The 15,262-nt window shown below is 37.7% G+C and overlaps 1 protein-coding gene across 11 annotated transcripts in view; it reads right to left on the reverse strand.

The window, feature by feature from the left end:
- The window catches only part of CADPS2 (calcium dependent secretion activator 2), a 566,720-nt gene that overhangs the window by 309,854 nt on the left and 241,604 nt on the right, over positions 1-15,262 (reverse strand). For all 11 annotated transcript variants that reach the window (XM_003808627.4, XM_055115340.2, XM_055115339.2 and 8 more), the window contains exon 4: positions 361-441. In XM_003808627.4, coding sequence (XP_003808675.1) covers positions 361-441 — 81 coding nt within the window. The remainder of the gene's footprint in view (positions 1-360; positions 442-15,262) is intronic.

Genomic DNA, 15,262 nt, shown 5'->3' on the forward strand with positions numbered 1-15,262 from the left:
TTATATGATTTTGCGGGGAGGAGTTTTTTCTACCTGGTTATATTTTGCTTAGTAAAACATTAAAACTCTTCTAGATCTGGCAGTTTGAGAAACTCACACATTGCTTTAAGAAAAGTCTATAAAAGTTATCATTAAAATTAAACAGTTCACATATTAAGGATGAATATGTAAAATGAATAATATGCTTCACTTAGATAACATGCTTTCAGATATTTGGGATTAAGAGGTCTATGTGTAGAGGAGAAAATGTTAAAATTATGCTGGCTCTTTTTTTTTAACCTATACAAAACACTTTTTCAGCTCACAGAAATCTAGGTAAAGAAAGGAATGGTGTACAGTATGTCCAAGTTAATAATTTACCTTTGCCATTTTATCTGCCAATTGCAGCCGGCCATCAAGTTCTCTTCTGATCTGGGCTGCTTGTTCATCTGCATTATCCAGCTTAAAAATAAAACAGAAGTTACACATATGTAATTACTTAATCTATATACAGTGACCCACAGACTAAGGCAGTGAACCACAGACTAAGGCAAAGATTAAATGACTGAAAAATGTTTAATAGATTGTATCAGATATCTATTACAAAGAGAATACAGGAGGTTGTTCAATTAGATTGGCAGACCAGATAAATTTCTTGGGTACTTTCTCATTGTGGTTTTACTCACAAAACCACCAAATCAAGAAATTAGATTTCTTGATTATTAAGTCAGTCCTAAATAGTTCCAGAAAGATGAAGCTCTTGTTTTGTTCTTTCAAGTTCTCACCATGTATTTCTGGAGGGTGAGATGCTAATGTTTCACTTCTTTCTTTGTACTTTAAAAAAAACTCCCATTGTTTTAATAATAAGTTTGTATTAGTACTAAACTATAAAAGTACTCTTTGATTGACTGATACAACTTTCTACCACTTAAGTCTTCATATACTCCTCATTCTAATACCAGTAGACTAATACTGCCAAGAAATCCTTCCATTCTTTTAAGGATTGGCACCATATTAGAAATCCATTCTCCTGTTCTAAATTTGACTGAAAACAAGAAAAGTGTGCTCTCATCATGTTTTTTTAGAAATCTCCCATTTACATGGAAAATTATTTTCACTTCATGAACTAATCCTTAACTTTTTGTATAACTTATTTTAACTTTACTCATGATACCTTTTCACCCATTCACTCAATATTAGTCCCTTTATAAAAATGTTAAAGTGAGGATGTTAAGTGCTAATTTTCTCTTGACTTTAGTTTTTTCTCCTTTTGCACTCTCATCACGAAGAAGCCTGGACTGCACAATACACTTAGTAAAGGACCATCTAAAGATTTGATTGAGTATAACATTAAACACCAAGGAGAAAACAGTTTACTTGTCACTTTCCCGAAGAACTACAAATTGACCAGGTTACATTTTTAAAAACATCCTCAAAGAGAGTCCTCAAAAAGATGAGTAGAAGCAAACCAGATTAACAGGATAGTGGTGGTAAGGCAATTTATATGAAGAGTCAAAAAAAAAGAGGAAGATCTTCCTATAAAAGAACACCAAAAGTCTGGAGGTGAGGAGGTAAAACTAGACACACACAGTGGTTCTTTTGGAATGGGATACCAGAAGAGGCAGGGTGAGGGACAGGACTGGAGAGAGAAGCAGGGCAACTTCATAAGTTACTCTTCACAATCCACATTAGGGAATTTGGAGTTAGTTCCTACAACAATGGGACTTCCTTGAGAGGTTTAAAGTGTAGGAGTGATATGATCAGATGTAAGCTTTGGAAAGGAAAGATCACTTTGTCTCTAGTACAAACAATAGGTCAGAGAGACGGAAGTCTTATTTTGTTTTCTTTAAAGATATACACAAAATGTTAAATTGAGGATATTCATGTTAATTTTCTCTTGGGAGAAAAACTATACAAAAGGCCTGAGATTACCTGTCTAAAATATGTTTCCAAGTTGATTTTTAAAAAAACCAAATTCATTTTAAAATAAGTTAAAAAAACAAGCAAGATTTTCTTAAAGTAAATCCCTGTTATAAAGGAGTTTCTGTGTCATCTCATAAAACTAACTTAATTTTAATTGATTAATATGATTCAAAATCAAACAGAAACAAGTTTCTCTTCACTGTGTCTAAAATCAAAATGATTAAAATTAAAAACTAATGTAATTATGAAGAAAAATAATATGCAATAAGTACGTGTTCCAGGTTAACTGAAATCTCTCATTCCAAGCTCCTAAAAACTAAACCATAAGAACACTGAAACTGTAACAATACTTCAAATGCACTAAATGTAATATGAAATATATTATGATCTTTGCTTAAATGCTGATACATATTTCTTCAAAAGACATAAAAAGTTACTTGCATATAAAGAAATTATATTTTTTCTCACAGCTTCAACAAAAAATAGCATTTAATATCTTAAAAGGCCACAGTTTTTCAAACTTCACTAGAAACACTCATATTTTTGTATCTATATCTCCAGATTAACAGCTCTTACTTAAGTGTAAGTGAAATTGTTTGAGTTAATTCTAAATTTTGGTAGTTTTGTTTGTAAGAGACAATTTACAACTACATATTTTTTCTTTTTGTGGAGACAGAGTTCTCGCTATGTTGCCCAGGCTTGTCTTGAACTCCTGGGCTCAAGTGATCTTCCCACCTCTGCCTTCCTAAGTGCTGGAATTACAGGCATAAGCCACCGCACCTGGTCTGTTTTTTTAAAAAATAATTAATGACTTGATCACATTTGTCTGAAAAAAAAGTAAGCAAAAAAACAAAACAAAACCAAAAACAATGTAGAGCACTAGGACACTACATTGTCTTTTCTTTTTTTTTAATTTCAGATTTGGGGGGGTACAGTGTAGGATGGTTTCATGGGTATATTACATGTTGTTGAGGTTGAGGTTGGGGATATGGATGGTCCCATCACCCAGGTGGTGAGCATAGTATCCCATAGGTAGTTTTTCAGCCCACATTTCCCTTGGTCAATCATTCCCCAGTGTACTATTCCCATCTTTATGTATATTCAATGTTTAGCTTTCATTTATAAGTGAGAGTGTGTGGTATTTGGTTTTATGTTAAGGTGCTAATTTGCTTAGGATAATGGCTTCCAGCTGCATCGACACTGCTGCAAAGAATATGATTTCATTCTTTTTTAGGGTTGTGTAATAATCCATGGTATATATGTGTGTATGTATATATAAAATATTTTCTTTATCCAACCCACCATTAATGGGCACCTATGTTAATACCAGGTCTTTGCTATTGTCATTAGTGTGTCAATGACCATACGGGTGCAAGTGTCCTTTTGATCGAATGAATTATTTTTCTTTGGGTACATACCCAGTAGTAGGATTTCTAGGTGTAACGGTAGTTCTGTTTTAACTTCTTTGAGAAATCTTTAAACTACTTTCTATAGTGGCTAAAGTAATTTGGATTACCACCCACAGAATACAAACATTTGCTTTTCTCTGCAGCCTCACCAACATCTGTTGTTTTTTTGACTTTTTGATAATAGCCATTCTGACTGCTGTGAGATGGTATCTATCTCATTGTGGCTTTGATTTGCATTTCTCTGATGATTAGTGATGTTGAGCATTTGCTCATGTTTTTTGGCCACTTGTACATCTTTTGAGAAGTGTCTGATCATGTCCTTTGCCCATTTTTTAATTGGATTGATTTTGCTTAAGTTCCTTGTAGATATCTGTATATTAGATCTTTGTCAGATGCATAGTTTGCAAATATTTTCTCCCATTCTGTAGGCTGTTGGTTGACTCTGTCGGTAATTTCTTTCGCTGTGCAGAATCTCTTTAGATTAATTAGGTCCCACTTGTCAATTTTTGTTTTCACTGTAATTGCTTTTGTGGACTTAGTCATAAGTTATTTGCCAAAGCTGAGGTCGAGAAGGGTATTTCCTAGTATTTCTTTTAGAATTTTTAAACTTTGAAGTCTTACATTTAAGTCATTAATCCACCCTGAGTTAATTTTCGTATATGATGAAAGGTAGGGGTCTAGTTTCATTCTTCTGCATATGGCTCGCCAGTTATTCCAGCACCATTTATTGAAGAGGGAGTCCTTTCCCCATTGTTTATTTTTGTTGATTTTATCAAAGATCAGATAGTTGTAGGTGTGCAGGTTTACTTCTGAGTTCTCTATGCTGCTCCATTTGTCTATGTGTCTGTGTTTGTACTAGTACCATGCTGTTTTGGTTACTTTAGCCTTATAGTATACTTTGAATTTGGGTAGTGTGATGTTTCTGGCTTTGTTCTTTTTGCTTAGGATAGTTTTGCCTATTTGGGCTTTTAGGTTCCATGTGAATTTTAGAATAGATTTTTCTAATTCTGTGAAAAAGCATGTTGCTATTTTGATAGGGATAGCACTGATTCTGTAAATTGCTTTGGGCAGTATGATCCTTTTAATGATACTGATTTTTCCATTCCATGAATATGGAATATTTTTCCATTTATTTATGTCATCTTTGTCATTTTCTAAGCAGTGTTGTGTAGTTCTGCCTGTAGAGATCTTTCACCTCATTGGTTTGATGTATTCCTAGGGCTTTTTGTTTGGTGTGTGTATCTATTGTAAATGGGATTGTGTTGATTTGGCTCTCAGCTAGAATTTTACTGATGTATAGAAATTCTATTGATTTTTGTACTTTGATTTTGTGCTGTGAAACTTTACTGAAGTCATTTATCAGTTCGAGAATCTTTTTGGCAGAGTCTTTAGGGGTTTTCTACATATAGAATATCATTAACAAAGAAAGCTAATTTGACTTCCTCTTTTCCTACATGGATGCATTTTATTTATTTCTATTGCCTGATTTCTCTGGCTAGGCTTCTAGTACTACGTTGAACAGGAGTGGTGCGAGTGGACATTCTTGTCATGTTCCAGTTCTCAAGGGGAATAGTTCCAGCTCTTCTCCATCCAGTATGATATTGGCTGTGAGTTTGTCATAGATGGCTCTTATTTTTATATGTTTCTTCAATACCTAGCCTGTTGAAGGTTTTTATCATAAAGGAAAATTGGACTTTATTGAAGGTTTTTTCTGCATCTATTGAGATTACATGGTTTTTAATTTTGGTTCTGTTTATGTGGTGAATTATATTTATTTATTTGCTTATGTTGAGCCAACCTTGCATCCCAGGAATACTGCTTGATTGCTGTGAATTAACTGTTTGCCATGCAGCTGGATTTTGTTTGGTAGTATTGTATTGAGGAGTTTGTGACTATATTCATTAGGGATATTGATTTCTTATTTCATTGTGTCTCTTCCAGATTTTGGTATCAGGATGATGCTGGCTTTGTAGGATGAGTTAGGGAAGATTTTTAAAAACAGTTTCAGGAGGATTGGTACCGGTTCTTCTTTGTACATCTGGTAGAATTCAGCTATAAATGCTGAGCTAAGAAGCTGCTGTTTCAGGGCTCTTTTTGGTTAGTAATTTTTAAATTACTGATTCAATTTCAGCACTTGTTACTGGTCTGTTCAGGTTTTCACTTCCTGCCTGGTTCAATCTTGGGAGGTTGTGTGCTTCCAGTAATTTATCCATTTCCTCCAGATTTTCTATGTAGCATATACAGAGGTTTTCAAAATAATCTCTGAGGATCTTTTTTTATATTTCTTTGAGATATTCTGTAAATCCATCTTTGTCATTTCTGGTTACACTTGTATGTATCCTTTTTCTTTGTTAATCTAGCTAGCAGTCTATCAATCCTGTTTATGTTTTCAAAAAGCAACTCTTAGTTTCATTAATTTTTGTATGAACTTTTACATGTCAATTTCATTCAGTTCTTTGCTGATTTTAGTTATTTCTTCTGCTAGCTTTGGGGCTGGATGTTTTCCTAGTTCCTCCAGGTATATTGTTAGATCATTAATTTGAGATCTTCCTAACTCCTTGATGAAGGTGTTTAGCACTGTAAACTTTCCTTTTAACACTGCTTTAGCGGCATCCCAAAGATTTTGGTAAGTTCTGTCTCTATTTTCCTTAATTTTAAGGAAGTTTTTGATTTCTGTCTTAATTTCATTGCTCACCCAGGATTTATTCAGGAGAAAATTGTTTAATTTCCATGTTTATATAGGTCTGAGAGAACTTCTTGGTATTGATTTCTACTTTTATTGCCCTGTCGTCCAAAAGGATGCTTGGTAGTATTTCAATATTTTGAATTTATTGAGACTTGTGTTATCACCAAGCATGTGTCAATCTTAGAATATGTTCTGTGTGCAGATGAGAAGAATGTATATTCTGTGATTGTTAGATAGAGTATTCTGTAGATGTCTATTAGGTCCAATTGGTTAAGTGTTGAGTTTAATTCTGGAATTTGATAGTTTTCTGCCTGGACGATCTAATGCTGTCAGTGGGGTGCTGAAGTCTCTGACTATTAATGTGTGGCTAAATTTTTTTAAAAATTTTATTATTATTACTATACTTTAAGTTTTAGGGTACATGTGCACAATCTGCAGGTTAGTTACTATGTATACATGTGCCATGCTGGTGTGCTGCACCCATTAACTCGTCATTTAGCATTAGGTATATCTCCTAAAGCTATCCCTCCCCGCTCCCCCCACCCCACAACAGTCCCCAGAGTGTGACGTTCCCCTTCCTGTGTCCACGTGTTCTCATTGTTCAATTCCCACCTATGAGTGAGAATATGTGGTGTTTGGTTTTTTGTTCTTGCGATAGTTTACTGAGAATGACGATTTCCATTTTCATCTATGTCCTTACAAAGGACATGAACTCATCATTTTTCATGGCTGCATAGTATTCCATGGTGTATATGTGCCACATTTTCTTAATCCAGTCTATCATTGTTGGACATTTGGATTGGTTCCAAGTCTTTGCTATTGTGAATAGTGGTGTGGCTAAATTTTTTCACAGGTCAAGAAGAACCCATTTTATGAATCTTTGTGCTCCAGTGTTGGATATGTGTATATTTAGGATAGTTAAGTCTTCCTGTTGAATTGAACCACTTTTCATTATGTAATGCCCTTCTTTGTCCTTCCTGATTGTTATTGGTTTCAAATCTATTCTATCTGGTATGAGAATAGCAGCTCTCACATTTTTTTTATTTTCCATTTGCATGATAGATCTTTCTCTACCTCTTTGAGCCTGTGGTGTCATTACATGTGAGATGCCTCTCTTGAAGACAACAGACAGTTGGTTCTTGTCTTTTTTATCTAGCTTGCCACTCTATGCCATTTAAGTGGGGTTTTGAGACCATTGACATTCAGGGATAGTATTGATATGTGAGATTTTGATCCTGTTATTTCGTTAGCTGGTTGTTTTTGTAGACTTGACTGTGTAAATGTCTTATGTTGTCTGTGGGCTGTGTGCCTAAGCATGTTTTTGTGGTAGCAGGTTTTGGTGTTTCATTTCCATGTTTAGCACTCCTTTAAGGGCCTCTTGTAAGGGTAGTCTAGTGTTAATGAATTCCTTTAGTACTTGCTTATCTGAGAAGTATTTTATTTCTCCTTCACTTAGGAAGCTTAGTTTGGCAGGACATGAATTTTGTGGTTGGAATTTCTTTTCTTTAAAAAAGCTGAAAACAGGCCCCCATCGTCTTCTGGCTCGTAAGGTTTCCACAAGAGATGTGCTTTTTTTTTTTTTTTTTTTTTTTTTTTTGAGATGGACTCTCACTCTGTTGCCCAGGCTGGAGTGCAATGGTGCAATCGTGGCTCACTGCAATCTCCACGTCCCAGGTTCAAGCAATTCTTCTGCCTCAGCTTCCCAAGTAGCTGGGATTACAGGTGCACATCACCATGCCAAGCTAATTTTTGTATTTTTAGTAAAGACAAGGTTTCGCCATGTTGACCAGGCTGGTCTCAAACTCCTGACCTGATGTGATCTGCCTGCCTCGGTATCCCAAAGTGCTGGGATTACAGGTGTAAGCCACCAAACTCGGTCTGCCTTTTTAAGATTTTTTTGTTGTTGTTGAACTTGGTGAATCTGATGGCTATGTGCCTTGGGGTTGGTCATCTTGTATACTATCTTGCCAGAATTCTCTGTATTTCTTAAATTTGTACGTCCAACTCTCTAGTGAGATTGGTGAAAATTTCATGGACTATATCCTCAAATGTTTTCCAAGTTGCTTACTCTCTTTCCTCTGTCAGGAATGCCAATGAGTTGTAGATTTGGTGTCTTCATATAAACTCATATTTCTCAAGAGTTTTATTTTTTTAAATTGTTTATTTATTTTTTTCTTTTTGTCTGACAAAGCTGACTTGAAGAACTTGTCTTTAAGCTCTGAAATTCCTTCCTCATTTTGGACTATTCTGCTGTAATGCTTCTGACTGCATTATGAAATTTTGCTTTGTTTGTTGTTTTTTTTTTTTCCTGACACAGGGTCTCACTCTGTGGCCCAGGCTAGAGAGCAGTGGCATGATCACAGCTCACTGCAGCCTCGACCTCCCTGACTCAAGTGATCCTCTTACCTCAGCCTCCCAAGTAGTTGGGACTACAACTGTGCACCACCATACCTGGCTAATTTTTTGTAGACAACAGGAGGCTGACCTCAAACTCATGGGCTTAAGTGATCCTCTTGCCTTGGCCTCCCAAAGTGCTGGGATTACAAGCATGAGCCACTGTGCCTGGACTATTATGAAATTCTTGAAGTAAATTCTTCAACTCCAGAAGTTCAGTTGATTTCTTCTTTAAAATAGCTATTTTGTCTTTTAGCTCTTGGGCTGTTTTACGGAATTCCTTGAATACCTTGGATTGGGTTTCAACTTTTTCCTGGATCTTGATGAGCTTTGTTGCCACCCAGATTCTGAATTCTCTGTCTGTCCAGTAGTCATTACAATCTTGTTAAGAACTACTGCTGATGGGTTAATGTGTTTGTTTCGGCATAAAGAGACACTCTGCCTTTTTGAATTGCCAGCGTTTCTTGCACTGATTCTTTTTCATGTGTGAGGGCTGATGTTCCTTTAACTGTGACATAAGTTGAGTATAGTCAGTTGGCTCCATTTCTGGGGGCTTGCAGAGAGCCAAGGCTCTGTACATAATCTTTATTTATGTCTGGATTTTTGCCTTAGGTTTCACAGGTGCTGTATGCTGGCATAATGTTTTTGATGTTTCATTTGGGCTGTAATCCAGTAGGTGCTCCTTAAGAGTGGTGGCTGGCAGATAGCCTCTAACTCAGCCACATAGCTCTGTTGTATTTTGGCATACGCACAGTAGTACTCTGTGGTCAGGGGAGAGAGAGCTGACAACCTCACCAGGTTTGCTCCTAGGCCTTGGAGAAGCCCCTTCTGATCACTGGCACCACGTCCACATTTTCTTTCTTAGGTGTTCTGGACTACAGAGTTCCCTAAGGCAGAGACTGTGGCTGGTAGACAAGACTATACCCTTTCTGGAAAGCCCTTCAGAGGGAGGCATGCCCTACTCCCCTAACATCCTGAGAGCGCAGGGATCTCACCCTTTTCAGTATTCTGAGAGGGAGGGCGTCCTCCCCACCCCCTGCTTGGGGCTCTGCCCAAGTTAGGAGCAGGGTGAAGTTGAATCCTGCCCAGTTAGGAGCAAGATGAGTGGAGTCACCCAATTCACCATCCAAGTGCTTCCTGGGGGAACACAAAGCTCTCCTAAACCACAGGGGTTTAGCAGGTTTTCTGTCAAGAGGGAGTAGAGCAATCTGACCATCTCCAGCACCATGACTGCAGCTTCTGTCAGGGCCACGGCACCTCAACCAGGCTGTTCCAGAGTCCAGGGCCTGTGGGGGTCCCCACGGACTTGAGTGTTGCCTCTGCAAAAACTCTGGGTAGCTCTCTGTATCAGTCTAGAGGCCCAAGGGAGTCATGGGGTTTTTCACATTCTCAGGATTGCACAGGTCACTGTGGGAAGTATGGATCCCCTGAGGACTCTTACTCACTAATTCTTTCCCTGTGTCGAGGAGCTTCTCCTGTCTTCATGCTGGTCCCAGGCAGGCAGTTGCCCAGCTTCGATTTTCTCTGTTCTCCATGTCCCATTGCTCCCTTGATGCATCCTGAATCCTGACGTGGTTTCTTAGATGAACCACTTAGAGAGTCCATGTTTACTCGTCACTATTTCCTCTCCACGAGAGCAGTACACACTAGCTCCTCTAGTCTGCCACCTTGAACCCTAAGTCCTACATGTCTTTTAGTAGCCTTCTCTTCATAAAGCTAAATTTTCAGAGGCCAAAGGGTACTAACTTCGGTGGCCACTGGTGTCATTTTGTGAAACTGGAAAAGCATACTTCCAAGCAACATGTTTACCAAAAAAGGAAAAAGCTAATGAAGGCAATGGATAAAAATTCAACCAGTAATCCTCATTTTATGTAATGTTAGAATTGAAGGGGGTAAATTAGTTGGTTAACGTTCTTTTTTCATGTAAGAATCTTAGTTTAATGTTGCATGTTTTGAGTTTTTTTAATTTATTTTCGACATAATTTATTTAATTGGAAGTTTATATAATTCTTATGAGCATTTTCCTAAAGGCAGACTTCAACTGAGACAATTTTGATTCACAAATAATTGTAAAAAGTAGAAAAATATCCATTATATGCTCTTCCCAGTTTTCCCGAATGATAGCACCTTATAAAACTATAGTATTCTATCACAACCAGGATCCTGACTTTGGCTACGTAATCACCCATCTAATTCACATTTCCTCAGTTTTATGTGTGCTCCTTTGTGTGTGTGTTTAGCTCTCCACAATTTATTACTTACATAGGTCCATGAATAATCACCATAAAGACACTCCATAGCTCTAACATCACAATGAACCCTCATGATGCCCTTTTATACCCACATCCACCTCCCTCTAGCCAGTTCCCAGTTGGTTAGTTTTAATAATGATGTGCCCCATTTTACAAAATACTTCAAAATAAATCATACTAAGCCAAATATGATTTTCTTTTAATTGTCACTAGGAAACTGGAGATGTGGTCCCTTGAGTGCTCATAAACATTGGAGACTTTAGGTCTGCAGCCTCTGACCTCTTCTCAATCTAAATATTCACTGCCTGGATGCTCTCCTCAAAGCCTATGATCATAAGCAGCATCTAGTCTCTGATCTTCCAAGTGTGTATCTATAGCACGAAACTCTTGCAGGAGTTCCAGACTTAAATTTCCCATTGCCTACTTGAGTTTCAGCTTATGTGAAGACAAGGCACACTGAAATTAACAAGCCCAGAATAGAATCTCAATTTTCAGCTCCGTACCCCGATCATTCATGAGTAATGCCGTGTGATAAATGGCATGCCTCTCTACCAGTTGCTCAGGCCCAAAACCTACATGTCATCTTCGACTTCTCTCTCCCTCACAGTCCACATCCAATCCACCTAGAGTCATGTAGAGCGAAACCTAGAACCACATAGTTGAGACCTAGGCAGACCAGTATGCAGGGGTTTTCAGGTATTATGAGTCCGTGGCCAGGTCTTTCTCTCCCTTTCCCTCTTCTGCACCCCCTCTCTTTCTTTGGGTGTGTGTGTACATTACAGTGTTTCTCTAGCCACTTCAAAGCACTATTTCAATTTGCCAGTATGGTTGGAAACTCTGTCACAGTGAAAATAATTATCTTTCTTTACTGAACCATCAGAACTTAAATAAGTGGTTGTGTGCGCACACACACATACACACACACACACAGAGAGATAGAGAGAAAAAAAAAAAAGAAGGGAAGGGGAGAAGAAATAAATAAAAGCCTGAATGGACAAAATTTAGGTCTAGGGCATTACAATTTAAAATGTTTCCATGCTGTTCCCTAAAAAATAAAAAATAAAAATTAAAAAAATAAAAAAAAATATTGTTGGCCGGGCGCGGTGGCTCACGCCTGTAATCCCAGCACTTTGGGAGGCCAAGGCAGGCAGATCACAAGGTCAGGAGATCAAGACCATCCTGGCTAACATGGTGAAACCACGTCTCTACTAAAAAAAATACAAAAAATTAGCTGGACTTGGTGGCGGGCGCCTGTAGTCCCAGCTACTCTGGAGGCTGAGGCAGAAGAATGGCGTGAACCCGGGAGGCGGAGTTTGCAGTGAGCCGAGATCACGCCACTGCACTCCAGCCTGGGTGACACAGCAAGACTCTATCTCAAAAAAAAAAAAAAATTGTTGACCCACTAGATCCTAGTGCTGGATTTAGGCTATGAGATACATAAAATAAGAATATGTGAACTCTGGGGATTGTAATAGAGATCAGAGGTAAGGCTTCGCTCTACCAGGGCAATTTCACCTTTTAATGTCATTTTTTTTTTTTTTTACTTTTAACTTCTGATTTCAACATTTTATTTAACAATAGATTACTTTGCTCACAGATGTCCTTTCCTGGCAGATAACATTTTACAGGTCTTTTTAAAAGGGCCATTAATCCTTGATCATAACAGATACCTAATGTGTATCTTTATTATCTGCAATGCTTCTAGTTTCTATTATACAGATAATTTTGTCACTTCAATTATCAAAATACTTGACAAATATTTAGTTCAGAAAATATGCTTTTATTTTCCTCCTGTTCATTACACAGGGATTACTGTTTCCACATTCAGGATTCTCTCAGTTAGGGAATTCCTGAATTGGACCTTTGGAAGTCTGTAAAACTTTTGAAGTTGTGAGCAAAATTTTGTAGAGATGCATATTTCTTTCCCTTGGGGAATTATTTGAATTTCATAGCTTACTTGAGGTTCTCAAAAGGGTGATTAATTGAAAAGAGATAAAGAACCATGAATCTTCTGTATGAAAGCCTCTATTATTTCCTTCTAGGAAAGGCCATATGACTTTTGATACATCAACCAGGGAAAACAGTCACCTCAGTCCTACACATCTTCAGACTTACACTTACAGAGATTTTCTAAATTCTTTGTAAAGGAACACTAAAACATAGGGTCTTAATAATGTTAACCTGAATGGTCCATGATTTTATTAATTCCATATACATGTTTTCTATACCTACAGTACAGCATACCCTGTTGCAGGATTTTCAGTAACTACAAAAGTTGTGGCTCTCCAGGAGTTCATATGTTACGTTAAAAAAAAAAAAAGTAAAAATAGTAAGTAAAACAGATATCATTATGGGTATTCAATTAGGAGAAAAATGTTTTTCTGGAATGATAGCACCAGGATGGATTTGCAAAGATAGAAATATTAAAAATGGAGAAATTGAGGCCGGCCGTGGTGGCTCAAACCTGTAATCCCAGCACTTTGGGAAGCTGAGGCAGGTGGATCACTCGAGGTCAGGAGTTCGAGACCAGCCTGGCCAACATGGTGAAACCTCATCTCTAGTAAAAATACAAAAATTAGCCAGGCATGGTGGTAGGCGCCTGTAATCCCAGCTACTCCAGAGACTGAGGCAGGAGAATCACTTGAACCCAGGAGGCAGAGGTTGCAGTGAGCCTTCATCACATTACTGCACTCCAGCCTGGAAGGCACAGTGAGACTCCATCTCAAAAAAAAAAAAAAAAAAAAGGAGAAATTAATGACCTAATGTAACAGTCTATTAGTCTTGCCTTACAAATATCAAACCCTAGGCTCTCCTTGCCCAGTCACTCTCCTGTTGCATGGGAGCAGCTCTGGGAAATAGGAAGGTCTTCGAGATCAGCAAATCTCCCTTTGCAGAAGTCCTAGGGAGAACCGGAAGCCTGTGCTGGCAGCCAACTATCCTACAATTAAGAAAATGTTAAACATAGCATAAAATAACTACTAAGTTTCACCCAACAGCCTTTTTTTTTTTTTTTACAACTTATTATATTGCTCTTCTAGTACTTTAAAAACTATGAACATCAAAAACTTGAATTCATTAAATTTACTTATATCTTCAAGAAAAAAGATCTTTTAAAAATGCTTTTCACAGTACTGTTTAGCATCATTGCCCTCTCTAATATATCTGTTCTCTAGAACTAAGATAAATGTCCTTATATTAACATTGTCAATCACTAAAAAGGGTTAATAACTGTGTTTTTCCATAATGATGTCTTTGTATATGTTAATCCTAGTTAACTACACTCTTCCTTCTCCTACTGAAAAAAAATCAATTAGTTTTTTCACTTTGTCCCCACACCAATTATGTCATACTCTTTTTGAGTGAATTGCACTCTTTTGTTTTCTTATAATATTTATCTTTATCCTTTATTGTGAAAATATAAGTAGATTAGGGTTTATGATGTTATGCAAATTTGGTGTCTTCCCTGAGATTAATTCCTAGCTGGTTCACTGTATTTATATTATCTGTAAATCTAGTGATTTGCAGATAATACATTACAATAAATAATCAGCACAAACCTAATGCTGATTCCAAAAGAACACTCTTCCTAACACTTTCTTGCTTACCATATCTAGCAGCCCAGTGTTTCATTTGGAAATGCCAAATATGCATAGATTTTGCAACATGGCCACAAAACACTGGTCAAAAGTTTTATTAAGTATTAGCAAATTAATGTGCCTTATCAATAAGTGTCAATCCTCCACCATCACTTGAATCAAAAATTATTTACAATAAAGATAGAGCATAGCTCTACCCAACTGACTGTGATCATTTCTGCTGTTTTCTTTGCTGGCTCCCTACTCTCTCAGCCCACAAACACATGAGCTCTGTCCCCAGCTGTTCTAGGCTTCAGAGTGTCTGCAGTAATTTCTCAATGCAATGTCATACATCAGAACACAGCTGGGCCTCTCGCTTTGAGTTTCAGCTTTGCACTTCCAACTGAAGGCCAGGCCTTTGCTTTCAGGCATCTCACAATGACCTCAAACTAAAACTGAACTGATTTTATCACCCATTCCTCAATATGGTTCCCCTATTTCTGCATATGATTCTCATTACCCTTGATTAGGCGAAAATTTCTGAGGGAGTAGAGGGAAGAGAAAGGAGGGAGAAGGAGAGGGAGAAAAAGGAGGGGAGGAGGGAGAGGGATGAGGAAGGCGGGAAGGGGAGATGAAAAGAGTGAGGGGAGGAAGCAAGTGATTAAGAATATAAAACCATGGACTTGGCACGGTAGCTTATGCCTATAATCCCAGCATTTTAGGAGGCCAAGGTGGGTAGATTGCTTGAGGCCAGGAGTTGGAGACCAGCCTGGGCAACATGGCAAAACCCCTCTCTACTAAAAATGAAAAATTAACCAGGTGTGGTAGCTCATGCCTGTAATCCCATGTACTCCAGAGGCTGAGGCATGAGGCGGAGATTGCAGTGAACCAAGATGGCGCCACTGCACTCCAGCCTGGGCAACAGAGGTAGACTCTGTCTCGAAAGAAAAGAAAGGAAGGAAGGAAGGAAGGAAGGAACGAATGAAAAGAATATAAGACTATGAATAAGAGAGAATGACCACTAAACATCAAACACTTCAAACA

Source organism: Pan paniscus, chromosome 6 (assembly GCF_029289425.2).
Source record: "Pan paniscus chromosome 6, NHGRI_mPanPan1-v2.0_pri, whole genome shotgun sequence".
Taxonomy (NCBI): Eukaryota; Metazoa; Chordata; class Mammalia; order Primates; family Hominidae; genus Pan; species Pan paniscus.